At 36.4% G+C, this 21,467-nt stretch overlaps 2 protein-coding genes across 3 annotated transcripts in view; both read right to left on the bottom strand.

The window, feature by feature from the left end:
• IPO11 (importin 11) overlaps window positions 1-21,467 on the bottom strand; it is a 139,700-nt gene that overhangs the window by 19,134 nt on the left and 99,099 nt on the right. For both annotated transcript variants that reach the window (XM_037530614.2, XM_037530611.2), the window contains one exon: window positions 3,298-3,393. In XM_037530614.2, the coding sequence (XP_037386511.1) occupies window positions 3,298-3,393 (96 nt within the window). The remainder of the gene's footprint in view (window positions 1-3,297; window positions 3,394-21,467) is intronic.
• LRRC70 (leucine rich repeat containing 70) lies at window positions 12,360-14,403 on the bottom strand. Its single transcript, XM_037530615.2, is given in 9 exon segments — window positions 12,360-13,210; window positions 13,213-13,379; window positions 13,381-13,506; window positions 13,508-13,738; window positions 13,740-13,960; window positions 13,963-13,994; window positions 13,997-14,109; window positions 14,111-14,204; window positions 14,207-14,403. Coding segments are annotated over 9 exon segments (1,869 nt in total). The 5' UTR covers window positions 14,364-14,403; the 3' UTR covers window positions 12,360-12,482.

The raw sequence follows: 21,467 nt of genomic DNA, 5'->3' as shown, positions 1-21,467 counted from the left end.
GTCTGCCCGTTCTGTTTCCCGCTCTGGCTCTGGTGAATTCTCTCACCCTCCCATGCTTCTGACTGTACCCAGTGCTTGTATAAATAAATAAAGAAATCTCATAAATAAATAAATAAAAGCACAAACTGATACTCTCTCCTAGAGGAAAATCAGAAGAGTTAACAGGTTGGGACTTAGATGGCATCCAAAGTGGGTACACTCTTGTGTGAGTGAGCCCTTAATCTGGGTCTCTACACATCCACGTAGTTAGTGTCAGAACTGAATTGAATTAAAGAACACAACCTGTGTCTGAAGAGAATCTTTTGATGTTGAAAAACACTACAGACTACGGAACTGGATATCAGCTAAGTTGATTTAAGAAACCATTTATGGATCACTTCTGAATGTTATAATGAATAGAACTGACAACATTATTCAACTGGTTTCTGTAATATATACTTAGGCTGCTTATATAATTGCCACTTTCCCTAGCCAAGCACCAAATTTGTCCAGTTGTCTCCTTTGTATCACCATATGTTTCTGGGGGGAAAAAAATGATACAGTTCCAAAGGCTCAATAAGTCACTATGGAGATCCTATTCGCTTGGTCAATGGCCACTTTCAATTGAACATGTTTAAGAAATTCTAGCCAATCAGACATGAAGTTAAGTCTGACAGATGGGATGTAGGAAAGACTTTCTTTGAGGTTAACAAAGACATAAGGAAAAAGAAAATTAGCTATCTGGCACTGAAATTGTTGTGAATTGTTATGTCTTAAACTGTTTTGTAACAATGAGAGAAGGTAGTCTGCAGACCAAGTCAATATGGTAAAGGATGGAAAAATAAAACAGGTCTTTGATAATGTTGTGAGGTCACAGTCAATCCTGGAGTCATTTGTTGGGTTGTCAGAAAAGTCATGATGTATCTTTTCTGGTTTTCAAGCAAAAATATGTCATGACTTCTCCGACAACCCAATACTTAAAGAGTTATTTTGTTGTCAGAGATAACTAATGCTTTACTGTTAAAGCCAGTTGACTCAGAGTTTCTTTACTTGTAACCAAAAATACTTTTCTAGCCCCTTATATATGAATATCCACTTAAAAATTCATTTCTGGTGTCAGGCCAATTAAAGAGTCTCCCATTCCTGATATACCTAACTATTTCTTCCTACTTGAAAATAAGAACTTTGTAATTTCTAATGGCAATTAGGAAGTGCAAAGCTGAGCCTTACAAACAAGATGCCATAAGTTTCTCCAATTAAGGTTTCTTATTTAAATTCCTTCAATCCTCCGTTAATAGTTTTTGGTCATAATGAGCAAGAGCTTTTCTTATGGATTGTCTCAAATCCTTACAGTCACTAAACTGAATATAGGCAATTAACACTACAAACTAGCAGTACAGATAAAATACCACGAAGAAACAGAAAAAGAAGCAATGAATTCTTCCTGAAAATCTGGAAAGGAATCTTAGACGTAGCTATTTGCCAAGTAGGGTGATGCTGAGGGCACAATATTCCAAGAAGAAATGTTACAAGCCAAGTGAGATCTGTAAAAGAGAGTAGCACATTTGGGGAATAATGAAAAATCCGGAGAGGTAAGAGAAAACACTCTAACTCAATATACACTGAGGGCTAGCAATGAACAGCAGCTCCATCAACTTTATAAGAAACCGCACTTTCAAAAAATAAGGCAGAATGTATCAGAGGGGAAAGATATCCTAAAGAGGTCACTGGGACCTACACAAGTCAGGATAATATACAGAGCATAATGTTAGAATCAAGGGATTTAAGGCTTTTTTTGGTATTTTTGATTCCATTCTGAAGAGCCATTGGCCAATGTATCCAATGAAGAAGGAAAAAAATGCTTATAAAATTCTATGTTTTAGGGCCTCCCTGGTGGCGCAAGGGGTTAAGCACAGCACTGTGAAGCTATCCGCAGCCACTGTAGCACCAGTTCGACCCCCGGCCAGGGAGTTGACCCACATGACATGGCAGACCTCTCCTGTCTTGCCACTGTTCCCCTCAGCAGTGTATTTCAGTGAATCTGCCTGCTCTGTTCCCCACTCTGTCTCTGGTGAATCCTCTCACCCAGCACCTCTGGCCTGTACCCCAGTTCTTGTATGCATGAATAAATAAATCTTAAAAAAAAATTCTAAGTTACTTCTGTTTCAAACAAAATTACTTTCTTTACCGTGTTTTATACTTTTTTTTTAAAGATTATTTATTTATTTATTTACTTATTTATTTATGCAAGCACTGGGTACAGTCACAAGCGAGAATAGGCAGATGGACAGAAATACACTGCTGAGGGGAGCAGCAGGCGGCAGGAGAGGTCTGCGCACCATGTGGGACCCTCGCTGGCGGCCAGGGATCAAACCGGCGCTGCAGAGGCTGCGGGCAGCTTGGCAGCCTAGCGCTCAACCACTGTACCACCCAGGGAGGCCCATGTTTTATACTCTTTAAGCTATAAAATCCACAATTTTAGTTGTTTTTTAGAAAAAGAATTATAGTGCCTCTAAGCTTACTAAATTGCTGGCTAAATCCTTTCTTCCTTTTTACTTCCCAAACTTGGGCAAAGGGCTGTCAATTTCATGTTCCAATGTGCCTAACAACAAACTATTATTTAAGGGGGAAAAAAAAGGAAAACATTCTAACCAAAGATAAGTAGAAAGTAAATCTCTAGCCTCATTAATATATTTTCCTAGTTCAATAAAATATGACCTCTACTAACCAAATCACAAAGACAAAAGAAACCTATATTCGTAAACTCTCAAAATGGAACTCTTCTTTCTTTTAAACAAACCCATTTCCTATACTATTCTCAAGAAATAACTATCAAGACTAATAAATTTGAGGTCTGGAATCTCATGAAGGCTTGTTTATTATTATAAGAAATATACCCTTTATTAATAGTATTAATAAGAAGGTATGGCAATTAATAAGAAGGTATGGCAATTCTGCTCAATAAAAAAATACACTGAGAAAGAAAATGTCAAATTAATAGTTGCGTAACTATGAGATTATCAGCATTTCTGACAACATAACTATATTCTCTTCCGGAACCAGGCAAGTATGACATAACCCTGTGCTTCTTTGACCAAGCAAACATGAAACAAACCATCCATTTTTACCCCATAACTGGTTTGAGGACAAGGAAGAGGAATTTTGTTAGTTAAGCAAAACAACAATTAAAATTTTTTTCTCTATAAGACACGAAATTTCAAAATTGTCATACTGTACTTATATGCTGAGGAACAAAAATTATGCAGGATTTAATTACCCCCCAAATCTAAGTGTGATTAAATTAAATGATCTACCTACTCTTTGTAAGTTCCTGTTTCAGTATCTTCTGTCATGACATCATGTAGGCCCTCCACTGAGATGTTTATGATCCCACAGAATTTATCCTGGATAACACTACAATAAAAGAAGAGCAAAACAAGTTAAATTGAAGTATTTCAAAGGGTAATTCTTGTTATTTTTCTAATTTTCAAATCCTCTTGAAGATGAATAGAAATTTTAGTTCTGAAATGCGAAAGAAATTATTCAGTAAGTATATATCATTTGCTCATTTAAACAACTCCACATTGGGCCTCCCTGGTGGCACAGCAGATGAGCGCTGGGTTGCGAAGCTGCCCTCAGCCTCTGCAGCGCCTGTTCGATCCCCAGCCACAGGCGAGAGTCCCACATGGCACGCAGGTCTCTCCTGCTGCCCACTGCTCCCCTCAGCATTGTGCTTCAGTCCTTCGGCCTGTTCTGCTCCCTGCTCTGGCTCTGGTGAATTCTCTCACCCTCCCGCGCTTCTGACTGTACCCAGTGCTTGTATAAATAAATAAATAAATCTTTAAAAAAAAAAAAAAAAAACTCCACATTGTTTTCAGTACCCTCTTTTTTAGTCAAAATGCACATGTGTAAAACTATAGGTTTTTTTTTGTGTGTGTGTGGGACCCTCGCTGGTGGCTGGGTAACGAACTGGCGCTGCAGCCTCGCAGCCTCGCAGCCCAGCGCTCAACCGCTGCGCCACCAGGGGAGGCCCTAAAACTATAGTTCTTAATCTTGTCTTAGCATTTCCTGTAGGTACAGCATTTTAAGGAATTTTCTAGAACTATAAAAGTATTTATCTGTAGAATATGTGAGCTGCAGAAACAAACTTCATGCAGCGGTGCTTCATCCTGGCTTTTGAAAACTATGCAGTAAAGAAAAAACAAATCAATCCATCTTTCATGTGCTTGTTCACCCTACTTAAAAACCATGCTTCCTTAAAATCGCCTCTGACCTCTTGCATCATGATGAACCCACGCACAGGTATTCGAAAAACTAAATGCACTTAGAAAGATAAAATTTCTCATGGCCAAAGGCACAATAAATGAAATATTCTAATATTCACTTGGTTAGACTAAACAATATTTGGTTAAATGAGAATAGGACTCTAATTTCTTTTTGTCCCATTTTTATTAGTATTTGTCCTAGTGAATATTTTATACTTTTCACTGTTTTAGGTAACTGACCCATCACCATAAAACATGATCTTTATATTACTTCTCTGTAAGGGATGAAGCTACATACTTATATCACAATGTCAACCCCTGGCACCAGGGAGGAAAACAAGCATGCAGGGACACAAAATTTTTGATTACCCTTTCCGAAGAGCTTTACAATCTAAAATTGATGTTTGAAGTTTTTCACAGTAGCAGGCCCAAGAAATAAATGAATCAGAACCTAGTCACAGAACTTCTCTACTCTGGAAATGCAAATCAAAACCACAAGACACTACCTCATACTCATGATAAAAACCAGAAACAACTGTTGGCAAGGATGTGCAGAGAAAGAAACTCTTGTACACTGTTAGTGAGAATGTGGACTAATTCAGCCCCTTTAGTAAACAGCATGGAGGCGTCTCAATAATGCTGTAAATAGAAATACCACACTGAGCAACTCCATTCCTCAGTATCCATGGAATGCAAAGTTACTAATTCAAAGGGATATATGCATGCCTATGTTCACTATATCACTATTTACAATAACCAAGTTACGGAAACAACCTAAATACTCAAAGACAGGTGAGGGAATAAAGAAGGTGTGGTATAGATACATAACAGAATATTCAGCTATAAAAAAGGTGAAATCTTGTCATTTGTGTTAACATAGAATTATGCTAAGTGAAATTAGGAGAAAGACAAATACTGAATGATTTAATACATGTGGCATATGAAGAAACAAAACAAAGGAACACATAAACTAAACTAAATGAACCCTAGAAACATAAATGTAGATTCAAGCTACTATGGGGAGTCAAGGAGAATTTAGATGGAGAAAAATGGGGGGAGGAAGTCCAATGGTCAATGGTGTAGGATATTGGTGCTTTGATGGTGGTGACAGTATGGTAACATACATTTAGATCTCATACAGTACTGTAAACAAGTGTTCCCTCAACACAAAATAATTATAGGAAAGAAATATACTCTAGCCAAATCACTATTATTCAACTTAAATATCAACCTAATTAACATTTGGAGTCACTATCACAATACTGTATCTTAAATATAGGGGGTCAGTGGAGTTAGGTAAGAAAGTAAATTTCTAGGCACCAAAAAAAAACTAACCAAATAAGATTTTCTGGTAACTACATTTCTCTGCTTATATTGTTTAACAGGATTAAGTACAGAATAGTTTAATGAAAGAAAAAGGTAAAAGAAGAAAGTTCTGATTTATTGGTCTTGTTTCAGAATTTGTCCATAGCAGAGACTACAAGTGGTAACATTCACACTAAAATTAGGGTTTATTTTCCTCCTCCAGATATTTTCTAGGATCTTGGCTGCAAATACATTTGTCACTTAAATGGAGACACACATCTTTTTTACTCCGTATTCTCTACATGGTCATGGAAAATTGTATTAATAAATCTAGTTCCTCTGTCAAATACTAGCAAAAAAATAGGATAAAAAATTCACAGTGGAAATTTACTGTTATTTTAAAATGAAAGTTGAACATTTTTCCATCAACCTTCTTTCTTACAAACATTTTCTAGCCTCAGGAATTTTACAGCCCTTTCCAAGTGCTAGGAATTCTATCACCTGGAATTTACCCGGTTAATTGTATTTACAATAAGAATATAACTACAAGTGTATATGGTCCTTGAGTCTAGAATCAGTGCTCAAGCAAGGATTCATTGGTAAAAAGCAGGTAATTGAAAATAACAGGTTTTGAAAGTCAAAACATAAACTCAAGTAGACATAATTTTTTTTTTTGCTCTTTGGCGTCTCAAATAAAACAAACTTTTTTATTAAGGCTAGAAAAAGGAATACCACAGAATATCATAGAATAAGCCTTATTTTATCAAAAACAAGACTTTCCAAAACCAAAGATCCCAACTAAGTCAAGGGTTTATGCATATGCACTGGGAACTGAAGACATACAAGAAGACATGGAGATAAAGTGAAAAAAGAAGACAACATTATGTATTTGTGTAAAGTGTGTACAAATATATATAATCTCACACTATTCAGGATCAGAAAACTACTTCCTGCTAAAATAGTGTGTCTACTACACCACATGATGCTTCAAGAGTTAGAAGTGGGGCCTCCCTGGTGGCACAGGTGGGTGAGCGTAGTGCTGTGAAGCTGTCCGGAGCCTCAGCAGCGCGGGTTTGATCCAGGCCAGCCGGGGAGCTACCCACATGGCGCAGCAGACCTCTCCTGTGTCGCCTGCTGCTCCCCTCAGCAGTGTATTTCAGTCCGTCTGCCTGTTCTGCTCCCCACTCTGTCTCTGGTGAATACTCTCACCCTCCCACACATCTGGCCTGTACCCCGGTTCCTATATGCACAAATAAATAAATCTTAAAAAAAAAAGTCCGCAACAATAAAGGCACATGAGACCAGCACATAAGACTGCAGACTATACATTTCCTTTATTCTCTTCTTTCCCCAGGGAAACTCTCTTTTAACCCACAGGGTTTCCCACATTAATGTGTAGTCACAAGATCCTACCAACTTCAGCAGAGTGATGTCTAAAGGTACTAAACACCTTTAGTCAGTTGTGTTTTTTTTTTTTTTTGGCATAAAGTTTTTCTTTCTTAAAACTTTGCTTAAAATAGTGTAATACTAGTATAGGGAAAAAAATAGCTCTATCATCTTGTCACCAATATTCCACAGCTGTGAAATCAGTAAGAGACTAGATAATAAAGCAATCTAAGAAAACCCCTGGGCCTACCTGGTGAAGCAAGGAGTTAAGACGCAACCTATGAAGCTGTCCGTAGTCTCTATAGCACAAGTTCGGTCCCCCAGCTGGCCAGGGAGCAACCCACATGGTGCAGCAGACCTCTCCTGACTCACCCGCTGCTCCCCTCAGCAGTGTACTTCAGTCGATCCACCTGTTCTGTTCCCTACTGTGTCTCTGGTGAATCTTCTCATCCCCTACACCGCTGGCCTGTACCCCAGCTCTTGTATGCATAAATAAATAAATAAATAAATAAATAAATAAATAAATCTTAAAAACAAAAAACAAAAAAAACTCCGAAGTTACCTAAGGGCTCATCATTAAATATAGTAACAGAAAAGAAAAAAATAGACATTTTAATAAAAAAATATAATGGCTCTTTCTAGGAGAAAAACTTGCTCTTCGGCCAGAGTTAGGCATAAATAAAGTCTAATCAGTAAACACAACAGAGTTCTGTTTTGTGTCACAAACCCCATTCTCTTTCTTAGTCCAAAGCAGCACATTTTATTTTTTAAAAGATTTATTTATTTTTTATACAAGCACTGGGTACAGTCAGAAGTGCGGGAGGGTGAGAGAACTCACCAGAGCCAGAGCGGGGAACAGAACAGGCAGACCGCGCCATGTGGGACCCTTGCCGGAGGCCGGGGATCGAACCTGTGCTGCAGAGGCTGCAGGCAGCTTCGCAGCCCAGCGCTCAACCACTGCGCCACCAGGAGAGGCCCCAAAGCAGCACATCTTATTACAGGACCACACTCAGGTTCTAAGCCTATGATGGAAAATATTTGTGACACCAACTTGGTACAACCCCTAAAATTAAAGCTGTTTTTCAAAACTTTGTAAAAGAGTTTCCGACATTTTCTTTTCCCTTTTTCAAGCCTTAAAAATAAATACGGCACATTTTACTGTTATTGTCATGGTGTAGGTTAGATAATTAGGTAAAAATGCCCATGTGATTTCCCCTCAATTTCAAGCTTAAACAGTTGGGTATTTTTCTTTTAATCCTTAAGCTCAAAAAATGTCAAAATATGTATGTTTGAAATGTTGAATTTCTTGATCTGAGTTATTTGTCCAATAGTAACATTGGTATAGATGGGATTTGAATAAAAATTAGTATTACTTGGGGGATACCTAAAAATAAAACATACAAGGAAACAGGAAAGAAGAGAATAAACTTGTTAACTCAAACACAGGTTGTCATAAAACAGCAGATCAGCAAAGTAAACCTAAAACTTTATGTATGAGAAAGCTGAGGATTCTAAGAATAAAAAGCAGTAGACAGAGCATGAGGAAGTACACAAGTTTATTTTTTCTTATTACTTACCTGTTCACACAAATCTCTCACTCTCCCACAATATCCATCCTTACCTGTACCCATCATTTAGCCTTGAGCTATGAACACAGTGGTAACCCCTCACTTCCAGAAGACGATGAGACCCCAGGCTACACCACTCCATCATCTGTGACCTTCCATTTCCTGTCCACTCCTGCTGAAGTCTGTCCCATACCACTGAAGTCCTCACCAACAACCTGACACCAAATCTACTCCATTGCCAGGAGGGGGTTGGGAGTATGTTCCCAGTTATACCAGAAGTGGGGATACACTTCTGAAATGTCACACTGAAATTCTAAATATATTTAGAAGGTATAGTGATATACACAATCAGTAGTTGAACTCATTACTTTCTCATTTACTTTATGGAGTGAAGGGGGAGACTTTTTTTGGTATGCCTTGGAAACTTACCCACCTTTTATAAAATTTAGTAGAAAAACTATATGTGTATCTAAAACTATCTTTTCCTGAGTTTGCTAATCAAGAATCCTTAGGAAATAGTATAGAGCTATAAAAACCTTAAAAAAAGTAAGCTTCTTAAGCTTCATCAATTGAGAATCTTACTTGGTTTAACCTTGCTGTTTTTTCAATAGAGTGGAGTGCTATTCAAGATGTGAAAAAATGAAATGCTGAAATTATAGCAGAAAATTTCTTTGCACCTATCTTAAGTTTAAAATGTACAATTATCGGGCCTCCCTGGTGGCACAGCGGTTGAGCTGCGCAGTGCCGGTTTGACTCTGCAGTGCCGGTTCGATCCCCGACTGCTCCCCCGCCACCGGAGGAGGGTCCCACATGGCGCGCAGACCTCTCCTGCAGCCCGCTGCTCCCCTCAGCAGTGTACTTCGGTCCTTCTGCCTGCTCTGCTCCCCACTCTGGCTCTGGTGAATTCTCTCACCTTCCCGTGCTTCTGACAGTACCCAGTGCTTGTATAAATAAATAAATAAATAAATAAATCTTAAAAAAATTAAAAAATAAAATAAATAAAATGTACAATTATCAAATAGTGATTTGTGAGCACTCTAAAACATTTTTAAAGGAGTGGCTATGACAAAAACTAGAATGAAAACCATCTTGCATAACTATCGTTCCACATATACAAATTAATAATAAAAATTAAAATTTTCTAGTCAAACCTAAATCAGTAAATTATATATAAAAACAAAAATTTGAGTTTCTAAATAACTTTCTATAAATTTGAGATTTTGTTTTAAGACCCAGACAAACACGTCATACGGATTTTTCCTAACTTCAAATAGCCACTTATTGCTGATCACAAATATCTTTAAGAGGATATGGTTTAGGGCCTCCCCGGTGGCGCAGCGGTTGAGCGCTGGGTTGCGAAGCTGCCCGCGGCCTCTGCGGCGCCGGTTCGATCCCCGGCTGCTCCCTGGCCACCAGAGGAGGGTCCCACATGGCGCGCAGACCTCTCCTGCCGCCCGCTGCTCCCCTCAGCAGTGTACTTCGGTCCTTCTGCCTGCTCTGCTCCCTGCTCTGGCTCTGGTGAATTCTCTCACCCTCCTGCGCTTCTGACTGTACCCAGTGCATGTATAAACAAAACAAACAAACAAATAAATAAATAAATAAAACATGCCTCTATTTAAAAAAAAAAAAAAAAAAAAAAAAAAGAGGATATGGTTTACATCATGGAGGAAGAGGGCATAAAAGGGTTTCTTTCCTTTCACTTTAAATATTTTTACATTGTATGAATTATTTTTGTAAGAAGCATGTATGTTTAGCAGTTAAAGAAAAACTTATTTGGAGTTGTAGGGGTTAAGAAGACTCAATAACAAAAAAAATTATTATAAAAAATGTCTTTCAATGTGAAACAAATATCACAAACTCTTTCATAATGAACCAATTTATGCAAGACCAGTTTTATTTAAAATATATTCATGTTTTCTACTGAACTCAACCTAGGACAAAGCTTTAAACTAGGCAAGGAAAAGCTCTTGGGGTGGGAGGACTTTAATTTTTCCTTGCAATTTCCAGTATATCACAAAACCACTCCTCCACTCCTTTCTGCTTTTCTCACAGATATCTTAGGGCAGTGGTTCTCAAAGTGTGGTCTGCAGACCAGCAGCATGAACAGAGTCACAGGTCTCACTCCAGACTTTTCAGTCAGGAGCTTGGGAAGGACAGGGACAGAAGTCTGTAGTTTCAGCTTCCAGCTGATTCTGAGTCTGAGAACGTCTGTCTTAAGGTATATTGGACAATATAACACCTTCTTATAATTACTTTAATCTCACAATACAAAGTTGATAATTATCACTTGCTTTAAACACTCCCAGATTGTTTCAGGCTAATTTTATATTGATAGTATTAACTTTGAATAATAAAAAACAGAAATTTGGAAGAAGACAGTATAATGCTTAAGAAAATTTTAATATATATTGGTTCAGTCACTACTTACAGAATGAGAATGGACACTTACCATATGCCTAATATTCTACAGATGGTAAACATAAGCAGAAATTTATGCTGACAGAGAAAAACATTATATCACTTCCATAACTTCCATTCTTATCAATCTATACTAAAGATTCTCAACTGAGGCTACTCCATCTCCTGGGGCTCTTTCATCTTATTCTGCCTCATATACATCCGTCTTCCAAAATCATGAGCAAAGCAGTAGCTGTTATTGTTAAGAGTTTATTATATATTTTCACTTAACAGGACTAATAAAAGGTTAAAAAGTATTGACCTTTACCAGACAGATCCTCTCTCCTGATTTTCTGCTTGCTGGATAGTTCCACTCAGAGATCCAAAATGAACCTCAAATTCAATGTTTAAAATTGAACTCATTATTTTGTCCCCACCCACATCCCATATTCTCTCACTTTCTTTGTAAAGGCAGCACAAAAAACTAACACCTTTGACTTGATACTTGCCTGCCAACAGTCTGCCAATCACCAAGGCAGTTCCTCTTACTTCCAAAGTAGCTCTGGCCCCATCCTTCTACTACCACTATCCTGGCGTAGGAATTGAGCATTTCCCCACTGATTAGTGATTCAGATTCATACTCAATTCATCCTGTCTCCAGACTCACTGCTCCTTCTGGAAGGTGTACTTTCTAAAGAGTAAATTTGATCATGTCAGTCAACTGTTTAAAATCCTTGCATGGCTCCTTAAGGGAAAAAAAAAAAAAAAAAACATGAAATTACTGTATCTTTCATAATCTGATCTCTATTCACCTGCAATTATCATACCACCACCAATAGCTTCAGTAGTACTGAATTTTATTTCTTGCAAATCAGTATTTCTTTTTCTTCTGTCTTTCTTATATAACTTTATTCCTACCTACTATTCAGCTCTCTTCATTGGGCTAAATTAAATTCTATTTTCCTTCAAGATCTAGTTTCATTACTTTTTCTCATAAAAGTATTCTTCACCTCCACAAGCTATATACCAAACAGCACCTCCAAGTACAGTCCTTATTATACTATTCAACAACCATGTGCCTTCTCTACATGTCCAGGTCTACATGAACAGGAACCATATGCATGTTGCAAAAAATTAATACTTTAGCACCTAGGAACCAGCATAGCATGAAACTAAAAGTCTGGGTTCTAGAGTCAGAAAAACCTAAAAAGCATCACAAGCTGTGAGAATTTGAGAACATTTCTTATACTCACTCTGCCTAGCTTTCCTTACTGGTAAAATGTAGAATAGTACTGTCTTAGAAAGCATATGAAGGATTAAATGTGGTATGTGAAACATTTTGCATAGTGCTTGGTACATAGAAATATTGACTATTATTATTACTTAATACAGTGCCTATTGAAGAAAAAATATTTGTTGAATGAACACACTATTCACAAATTATTAAAAACATACACTTTATTAATGCTAAACTCATATAATTCATTATATTTCCAAATGAAGTTTATAATTCTATAAGGAGGCTTCAGTTCTATTTATATCCATCACACTGAAGTTTTCTTATAGCCAATATTTAGATGAATTATAAAGCAGAATGTTCAAAAAGAATAACCTGTGCCTCACTTTCAGGGTCAATTTGTTTATGAAGTCGAATCTGCTCTAGACCAGGGCTTTCTAGAGAATTTGGGGAAGTATTACAAATTGAGGCAGTTACATTATACCTTGCTGACTGGTAAAAACTGTAGTATTCAAGTCTATTTTCTCCTGAGTTTTCTGGTGCCTTTAGTTTTTGTTTAAATTGAACAACTTTGTATATCAAAAAAATGATCAAAACACAAGCTAAAATGAAAAAAGCCAGCAAAATGTCAAAAGCCACATTCAACTTTTCAACTTCTTGTGTACAAATCAGAGCTGTTTTCCCTGACTCTGAAGTAGCATCAATTGGGATAGCACTGTTTTTTTCCAAGTTCAAGTTAACAGAAGAAGTAATCTGTATTTGCACAGGTAACACTGCAGTAGTCTCTAATGGATTACCCAAAGTATTCTCTTGAAAAAATCTACTGGCAGGTGAAGTACGAATTTGTTCCCAAAAAGTTACGCTCTCAATATTTTCCAAATGTTTCCCATTTGTGGTTACTTTATGCCAGGCCATCATTAACGCAGTGGTCTTGCGATGAATGTGAAGAGATTTTACAGCCCAAGCTCTGGATACATTTGTTGAAGATGTATCACAATTTGGAAAGACAGTCCACTTAATATAATGCAACGTTCTGCCACGCATGGATGGGGGATTCTGACAAGAGATGTTTAAGTAATGGTTGAAGATGCTAGTCAGTTGCGAAGGCCCAATAGTTTGTAGTTACATTTCCAAGGATTAGAATTTGCCTGAAGATGAGTCAATGAAGACAATGGCTTAAGGACCCTTGGATGTAAGTCTGTAAGATTATTAAATGACAGATTAAGGATCTTCAAAGATGCTCTTGTTTTCAAATGTGTCATGATCAATGCTGACTATTCTGTTTCTACAAAATTGCAGTAAATTAAATTATTTAACAAGCTACTGTCAATTTTCTAAATCATTATAACTTAAAATCAAATGTTTGATCATTAGTTCCACTAAATCCAGTCCTAGTAACATATTCAATTTTTTTAATTTTTCATGAAATACTGTAGTTGATAAGTCCTTTAAATGCAAAGGGCTTGTGATTTACAAGACAAAGAAGTTTTTTAAGATTCTTAAGCAGTTCAAAAGCATATGGTGGTTCCTTTGTTAAATTAGTACCTTCTAGATACAAATAATTCAGGTTTCCAAGATGCTGAAAGCCTGAATCTGATATTTAGAATTTTATTGATTGATAAATCAAGTATCTGAAAAGCAATCATACCAACAAAGGTACCACTCCCAAGGAAAGCAAGGGAATTCCGCAGTAGATTTAAGTACTGAACTGAAACTAGATCATTAAATACTTCCTTTAAAACAAAAGGTATGTGATTAGACTGCAAATATATATTAGGAAGATTGGAAAGTTCCTCAAAAATTCCAGGATCCAAGCATTTTATATAAAATTATTATTTAGACATAGAAAGTATAATATCTCAACTGAACAAAGGTTTTTGGATAGGTACACACAATGCTAGAATTATCCAAATATAATACTACCAAAGCTTGATAAAAACAAAAAAATTCACTTAATTCACTTTCATTTATGAGATATATTCAGTTCAACTAGATACAAAGAAACTGTACTTTCAGGAAAATTCTTGGGAATACTTGAATGACCTAAGTTACAGCAGTTAATTTGTCTCCAGTGCTGAACTGGCAAATAGACAAAAATCCAAACATCTGTTTATGAAATAATAATAAAAGATAATAGGTAACAAGTAGAAACAATCGTAGACAAGGCAGAGAAAAGTATAAGCCATGCATAGCCTTGTTCTTAATTTTTCTATCAGAATTGGCCATAAAAAGGAAAAATTTTAAATTATTAAAAATTTCTTAAAATGAAAGTTTAGTAATACTAGATTTCTGTATTTTGTATTACTTATATTAGGATCAGCTAATAATGTTAAGTATCATAATTCACACCATGTGATAGCATAAAAAATAGAATGTGTTCTAGAATTATTAACATTTTCAGGTCATTAACCCACAGCTTGATAAAAATGACAATTCAAATTTAATGAGCTAAAAAAAATAAAATGTTTGCTAACTCAATTTAAAATATTACAAATGACAATGACAAAAAGGACAAATGATGATGTAAGGATAACATTCTATGAATGTTCCTTTATTAACTATATTAATTAAATAACATGAAAATACAAATTCATTACAGAATAATTAAACTCTCTAAACTACAATTTTTTATACAATCAAATTATTTTTCACTTCAGCTAAAAGTTCGTATTTTAAATAAATAATCTTACCAAGATCAGGAAATTCATATTATTAACACTCGGCTGATTCAAGTAAAGGTTTTCTTTTTAAATCTGAAGAGCGACATTTCTAAACTCCATTTCTGTCAATGGCACTGCTGACCTCCACCCAGTCACCTCTTTTTTTTAAAAAAAAAAGTCACAGTTTGCTCAGGAAACACCACTCTTCACACAGGTTCCTCTAAAGTCAGTTTGTAAAACAGAGGTTGCCATGGATACAGGAAATTGAGAGACAGGAAGCAATTTTATCTGTGTTTTAAACGTATTGTTGAAAGGAAATCTCAGGAACTTGTTTTTTCACAATGCAGTTAATTTGAGTTTTCCTTATGCCCACACCAAAATATCTCATAATTTAAAAATAAGTTTTTTTTAAAAAGGAAACCTGAAAATTTCTATATGCAGAATGAAAGAACTATCAAAAACAGACTATTGAGTGGAAAAAGCTGAATTAAGATGTAATTAAGTAACATAATCTCTGTGAAAGTTTTTTTTTTATTTTACATATAGTTGACATCACTCCTCTTTGTACAATGTCTGCTTTCTCCTCTCAGGTCAACGAAAGTTTTAAATGCAAAAAATATTCATATTGTTATGTATATACCTTAGGGAAACTTCAGCTTTGTTTTACTTCTTAAAGAAAAGGTAGCAAAACAAGCAATCTAGAATGGTACATAAGTTATTACATTATCTTCTGTGTTCTCCTTTAATTTTTCAAATAAAAAAATAAATTACTATCAATTAGTATTTTAATATATATACCTTAAATAAAATGATATGAAGTAGCATACCAACAAAAATACCATGTAAAGGTCTTTGCATACCAACAAAACTTGGGGAGAGCTAAAGAGGCCTCTGAATGACTTTCACCCTACAGACTCTAAATTAGCTTGACTCTTTCAGGAATATCTCTATGTGTAATGTAACATTTTAGGTAAGGATTTAAAGAAATTCCATATAAGAGAATAACTGTTCTCATAAAAGTTACTTATGGATCCTAAGATTAAGAGAATCAAAATTTGAAATAGGGCATATAACAATGTAGCAACAGTTAAAATATTGGCATTTTTCCTTAATGTAGGGGGAAATTTTCATGAGGAACAGTATTTCAATACAGATTTACTTTTAAGTTGCAAGGGAAGAAAAATAAACGACATAGTGGACAAATCAGACAACATCTTGACTAGAATTAACATTGATGATGAGAAGCAAGTGGACATCACGTGCTGCTGGATGTGATTTCAAGGTCACAATATCACTTATGTGACATTCCAATCAGGGAAATAACCTGAATCTAACTGTGAAGGAAGAAAGGAGAGAAGGAGTGATGGAGAGACAAAGTGAGAAAAGGAGAGAAAGAACTGTACTATTCAAAAACATTGGTCTAATCGCTTCTCAGTCTTTTGGCTAAGATCAAGTACAAAAATGGTAGTCTTAAAAGACCCAGGAAATGATATTACAGAGTAAAACAGACTACAAAGACATGACAAATGCAAATAATACCTCATCCCAGACTGAAGAATTTAGGGATAAAAGGTTATGATCTATGCAACTTACACTAAATGAAATATCATGTGAATGTGTGTATGTGTATGAGAAAGAAAGGGAGAAATACTCTAATCACATTTTATACCCGCGGAATTTACATTCCAGTGGGGAAGATGGTCATTAAAAAAGTACTAGAAATCCAAATATCCTTCAGTAGCTGAATGTAATATATTCATATAATGGAATTCTACTCCGAAAATAAAAGAACATTCTAAGGACACACACAACAGCTCGGATGAATTTAATTACAGTTGCGGAATGAGAAAACCACTTATATGACATTCTCCAAAGATAACATTATAGTTAAAAAGAAACTATGAGTGGTTGCCAGGGGTTAGCGATCATGGGAGGATGTAATTCCCAGGATGTATACAGCACAAGGGAATTTCCTGAAGTGATGAGACTTTCTGTATTCTGATGGTAGTGATGTTTCTACAAATCTACAAGTTATTTAGATTTTCAGTAATGTATACTTGCTGCAAAAAGTTTACTTTTACTCTATGTAAATTTAATAAATAAAAATACAAAAAAATTCCCTGTATTTTAGAATACAAATAAATATTATGAACAAAAACTACTCAAAACTTCTTTGATCTATAATCATGATCTGTCTAATAAAGAGTGCTTTTGAAGGTACTGGAAAGCAGGACAATTTACAGAATTTATTAAGTATCTAAGTCACAAAGAAGCTTAGCATATTTCAAAGACACAGAAATAGCCAGCATGGTTAGTTAGAAATGACTCGAGAGTGTATATGAAAAGTCTCAAGAGGTATGTGAAAAAGCAGATCCTGCAGGATGAGTTACCCCATTGAAACTACTGAAGGGTTTGAACTAAGAGGGTTTGAATTTGCTTTTAAAAAATGGTTCTCTCTTCTCTGGGGAATATGCCTTGGAGGAGATTAAATATATGAGAGGAGGGACTACTACGTGTCAGGCATTATGCTACACAGCAAGGATACTAAAGATAAACAAAATCCTGGTCACTGGTTACAAGGAGCTCAAGGTATCCTGGGGAAAAATAAATGTTCAGTTGAAATACTCATTATAACAACATCTTGAGTGTGCAGGTACTTATATATGGAAGTGCCATATTTTGGGTGGAAAAAATGCATATGAATTCATCATCAGCACAGCTAAAATTTAGTATAAACTAAGCATAAACCACTTCCCAGGCATTGCTCTAAATATTTTACATGTATTGGTTTACTTAACACACAACAGTGTAACAGTTTAGCACTACTTTATAGGTGAAGCAAAACAGAGACAGGTCAAGTGCCTTGCCCAAGGTCACACACTGAATTGAAGAGCCAGGATCAAATCTACCCAACATGACTCCAGAGCCTGAACTTTTTGGAATGTTACTATAAGACCTTAACCTCCAAAACACTTGGAAGGTTAAGATATATAAAAGAAGTATAGAAATAATAGAGCAAGCAATTCATAATATGATTCAGTCAAAAAACTTCAAGGAGGCAGAAATCACTTTTAAGCAAAGAAGTTAGAGACTGACTCTACCACCCATACCCACCCCCCCCCCCGCAAAAAAGAAACACCACACACACTAAGAGATAAAGAAATGTCAAAGTATGGCAAAGATTTCCCGTGAGGCAATAAAAAATTGTGGCACTTACAACACCACAACTCTACCTTCTTTCTCCAGTTTTCCTTCAGCCTCTACTCCAAACACGTTTCCCTGATCTACAATGACATGGGGATGTAAGGGCTCCATCACTGCTGAAGAGAAACAAGAACAGCATATGCTATTCTATTCCATTGGCGAATATAAACTGAGCTCTAACTCTTACCACTTTGTAAAGAGCAGTCAATGAAATATCCTGAGCTGTAATATCTGCCTCCTGAGCTGAAATATCTGACAATCTCTAAAAGGTGGAATGCAAGCAACAGCAGCAGCAAGAATAATGAACACTGAGTCAGTGCTTACATTTCACTGTGATGAAAAAGCTGCAGGGACACAGTATCTTTTCTCAAATGTTGGCACTGGTCACATTTGAACAGACAGAATGGGGGAAAGTCTCAGAGTAAAGGAGGAAAAGTCTCAGGAAAGCCTAAGTTAGCACCTTCACATATTTGGTCAAAATGATTAAGAGTAGTAACACCAATAGTAGTAATAATAGTGACTGATTTAATAGTAATGGTTAATTAATATGCATTAGTCCATACTTTACTATGCATAATAAATATATTCTCCAATTTACCCTCAAACAACCCACAGATGGTAGTATTCATGTTTTGCATTTGAAACATGAGAAAACCAAGGCCATGAAAGAGATAACTGGTCCAATGTTACATAAATAGTAGGTAAAGCATGCATCTGAGGCCAAAAAGTAACCTTCCTCTCTATCTCACTGTCTTTTTCTAAGACCTCTGGATAGAGTGAAGCACAAGCTCACGCTAAAGAATTCCCCAAAGTAGGATGTTCCTCAAGCTATGAAGATACATTATGTATGTATGCAAAATCAGGAAGTACACAGTATTCATGTTTGTACTCCCCCATGTACTTCTGCTCTATTCTTATGCTTTTATCCCCATATTGGAGCAAGAACAATTACTTTAACAATGGGTTTTGCAATTTTGAGAGCCTAGAACTCACACTCATTCAAAAATATAGTTTCATGGTCCAACCACTATGGAGAGCTGTGTGGAGATTTCTGGACCTACTAAACATAGAGCTTCCATATGATCCAGCAATTCCACTCCTAGGTATTTACCCAAAGGACACAGAAACATCAATTCCAAAGAACACCTGCACCCCTATGTTTATAGCAGCTCTATTTACAACAGCTAAGCTTTGGAAACAACCCAAATGCCCAAAAATAGATGACTGGATCAAGAAGATGTGGTACATATACACCATGGAATATTACTCAGCATTCAAAAAAGATAAACACATGCAATTTGCAGCAACATGGATGGCGCTGGAAGGGATCATGCTCAGCGAAATAAGCCAGAAAGAAAAAGAAAAATACCGGATGGTCTCACTCATAGCAGGAATCTAGAAAACTTAAATAAGGGACCAGGAAAATGAATAACTATAAGAAAGTGATAATCAAAATCAACAAAAAACTATGAACCAGAGACACTCTATGGGGGGTGGGGGGCGGGGAGGGGAGGGATTGGGGTCAAAATAAGGGGATTGTAATTGTATGGGGAATATAAAAATAAAATTTATTTAAAAAAAATAGTTTCATTCTAAAACAGCTGGAGATTATGAAACCTCAAGGTAATCTTATTTGATCACAGCTTTGCTTTCTTAGGTAACATTTTTAAAAAAGATAATGCCATACAGTGGTTAGTAATTCGAAAGGAACTCGGTACGAGATATAAGGAAGACACTGAGAGTGTAGTTTCAAATTCCCAAGTGTTCAGGAACTTTAAGAGGATAATAAGTAGTTGTTCTAAAATGCCAGGACAATGACATTTTATACAGAATAATGAAGTGGAAAATACCCTCAATATACAGCATGTGTCCAAGCACATAATAGATATTTTAAAAATATTGCCGAATGTTTATTAGTATTAGGATGTTATCCAGAGAGGAAGTTGGGAGCATTTTAGTTCTGCTGTATGGCTCTCGGGCAAAGTAATTTGTATTGGAAATACAGGCCAAATGGACTATTTCCATTCCAATTCTAAGGTGAAATGATAGAAACACTTCAAAATACTTCAATTAGAGTGGCATATTTTGAGAGTAGGGGGAGACACTGGGTTTACAAAGGACTGCCAGAAGAACAAACTGATCTTCAGCTTTAAAAAACATTTTATAGGGCCTCCCTGGTGGCACAGCAGTTGAGTGCTGGGTTGCAAAGCTGCATCCAGCCTCTGCAGCACCAGTTTGATCCCCAGCTGCCAAGCGAGGGTCCCACATGGTGTGCAGACCTCTCCTGCCGCCCGCTGCTCCCCTCAACAGTGTGCTTCGGTCCTTCTGCCTGTTCTGCTCCCCGCTCTGGCTCTGGTGAATTCTCTCACCCTCCCGCGCTTCTGACTGTACCCAGTGCTTGCATAAATAAATAAATAAATCTTTTTTTTTAATTGCATAAATGATTATAGGCCTTCAATAAAAAATTCGCTTAGCCCAGGAAATAATAAATTATCTCTATTTCATGAAACAGCCATGTATACAGGTGAAGACAAGGAATAAGAAATTATGGCACCCACTGTTCACCTTCATAAACAAAACTTATCTATGTCCTTCAGCTTCTGTTAAATTAAAACTAACAAAATTCAATTTATGACTATTAACCAGCTTAAATTAGGCACTTTGCTCAAATAGTGTCTGAAAAGAAAACCAGCTTGTAACTCATAACAAGAACCAAAACATATATACACAGAAGTCAGACCTACTACTTCCAGTTAAAATTTTTTCTTTTCTTTAATTAAAAAAAAATCTTTTTTCACCCTCCACCAAACCACCTATGGCTATACCTCATCTGGACCTTGAGATTATGCTGAATAAGGTAAGTCAAAAAATGAAAGACAGCAGATGGTTTCGCTCATCTGTGGAATATAAATACTTTTAAAAAAATTCATATGCAAAGAGTAGTAGGAGTAAATCTTGAATTTAGCAAAAAGACTATAATAGTTACCAGGAGGAATAAGGGGAGGGGAGAGGAAGGGAAGAGGGTGCGATAAGCCATATATTCAGAGAAGGTGGAGGAGGGGCTAGGGACAGAACTTAACAACCAAGTCCCTAAAACTTCAAAGTACTCCTATTTTAATAATGAAAAAACTTAGACACAGGAAATTAAGTAAGTTGGTCCTGGTCATTAGCAAGTGACTAGTGGCAATGGGATATGGATGTTATTCTGAAGTCTACAGTCTTTACCAAATTTCTGAATCACAAGTTGGACTGGGATGAAAGAGAATTTAATGGCTTCCCAAATGGTCATTCTTTTTTCCTTAGAGTAGTGGTTCTAAGTGTGAGGCAGAAGATACTACTGGCATCTAATGGGTAGAGGCCACAGATGCTACAATGCACTGGACAGCCCCAATCAAAAATAATTACCTGGGGCCTCCCCGGTGGCGCAGCGGTTGAGCGCTGGGTTGCGAAGCTGCCCGCGGCCTAT

This window comes from Talpa occidentalis, unplaced genomic scaffold (assembly GCF_014898055.3).
Source record: "Talpa occidentalis isolate TD23 unplaced genomic scaffold, MPIMG_talOcc4v2.1 talOcc4.6, whole genome shotgun sequence".
Taxonomy (NCBI): domain Eukaryota; kingdom Metazoa; phylum Chordata; class Mammalia; order Eulipotyphla; family Talpidae; genus Talpa; species Talpa occidentalis.
The sequence above is the reverse complement of the archived record's forward strand: the minus strand, read 5'-3'. Positions and strand labels throughout refer to the sequence as shown.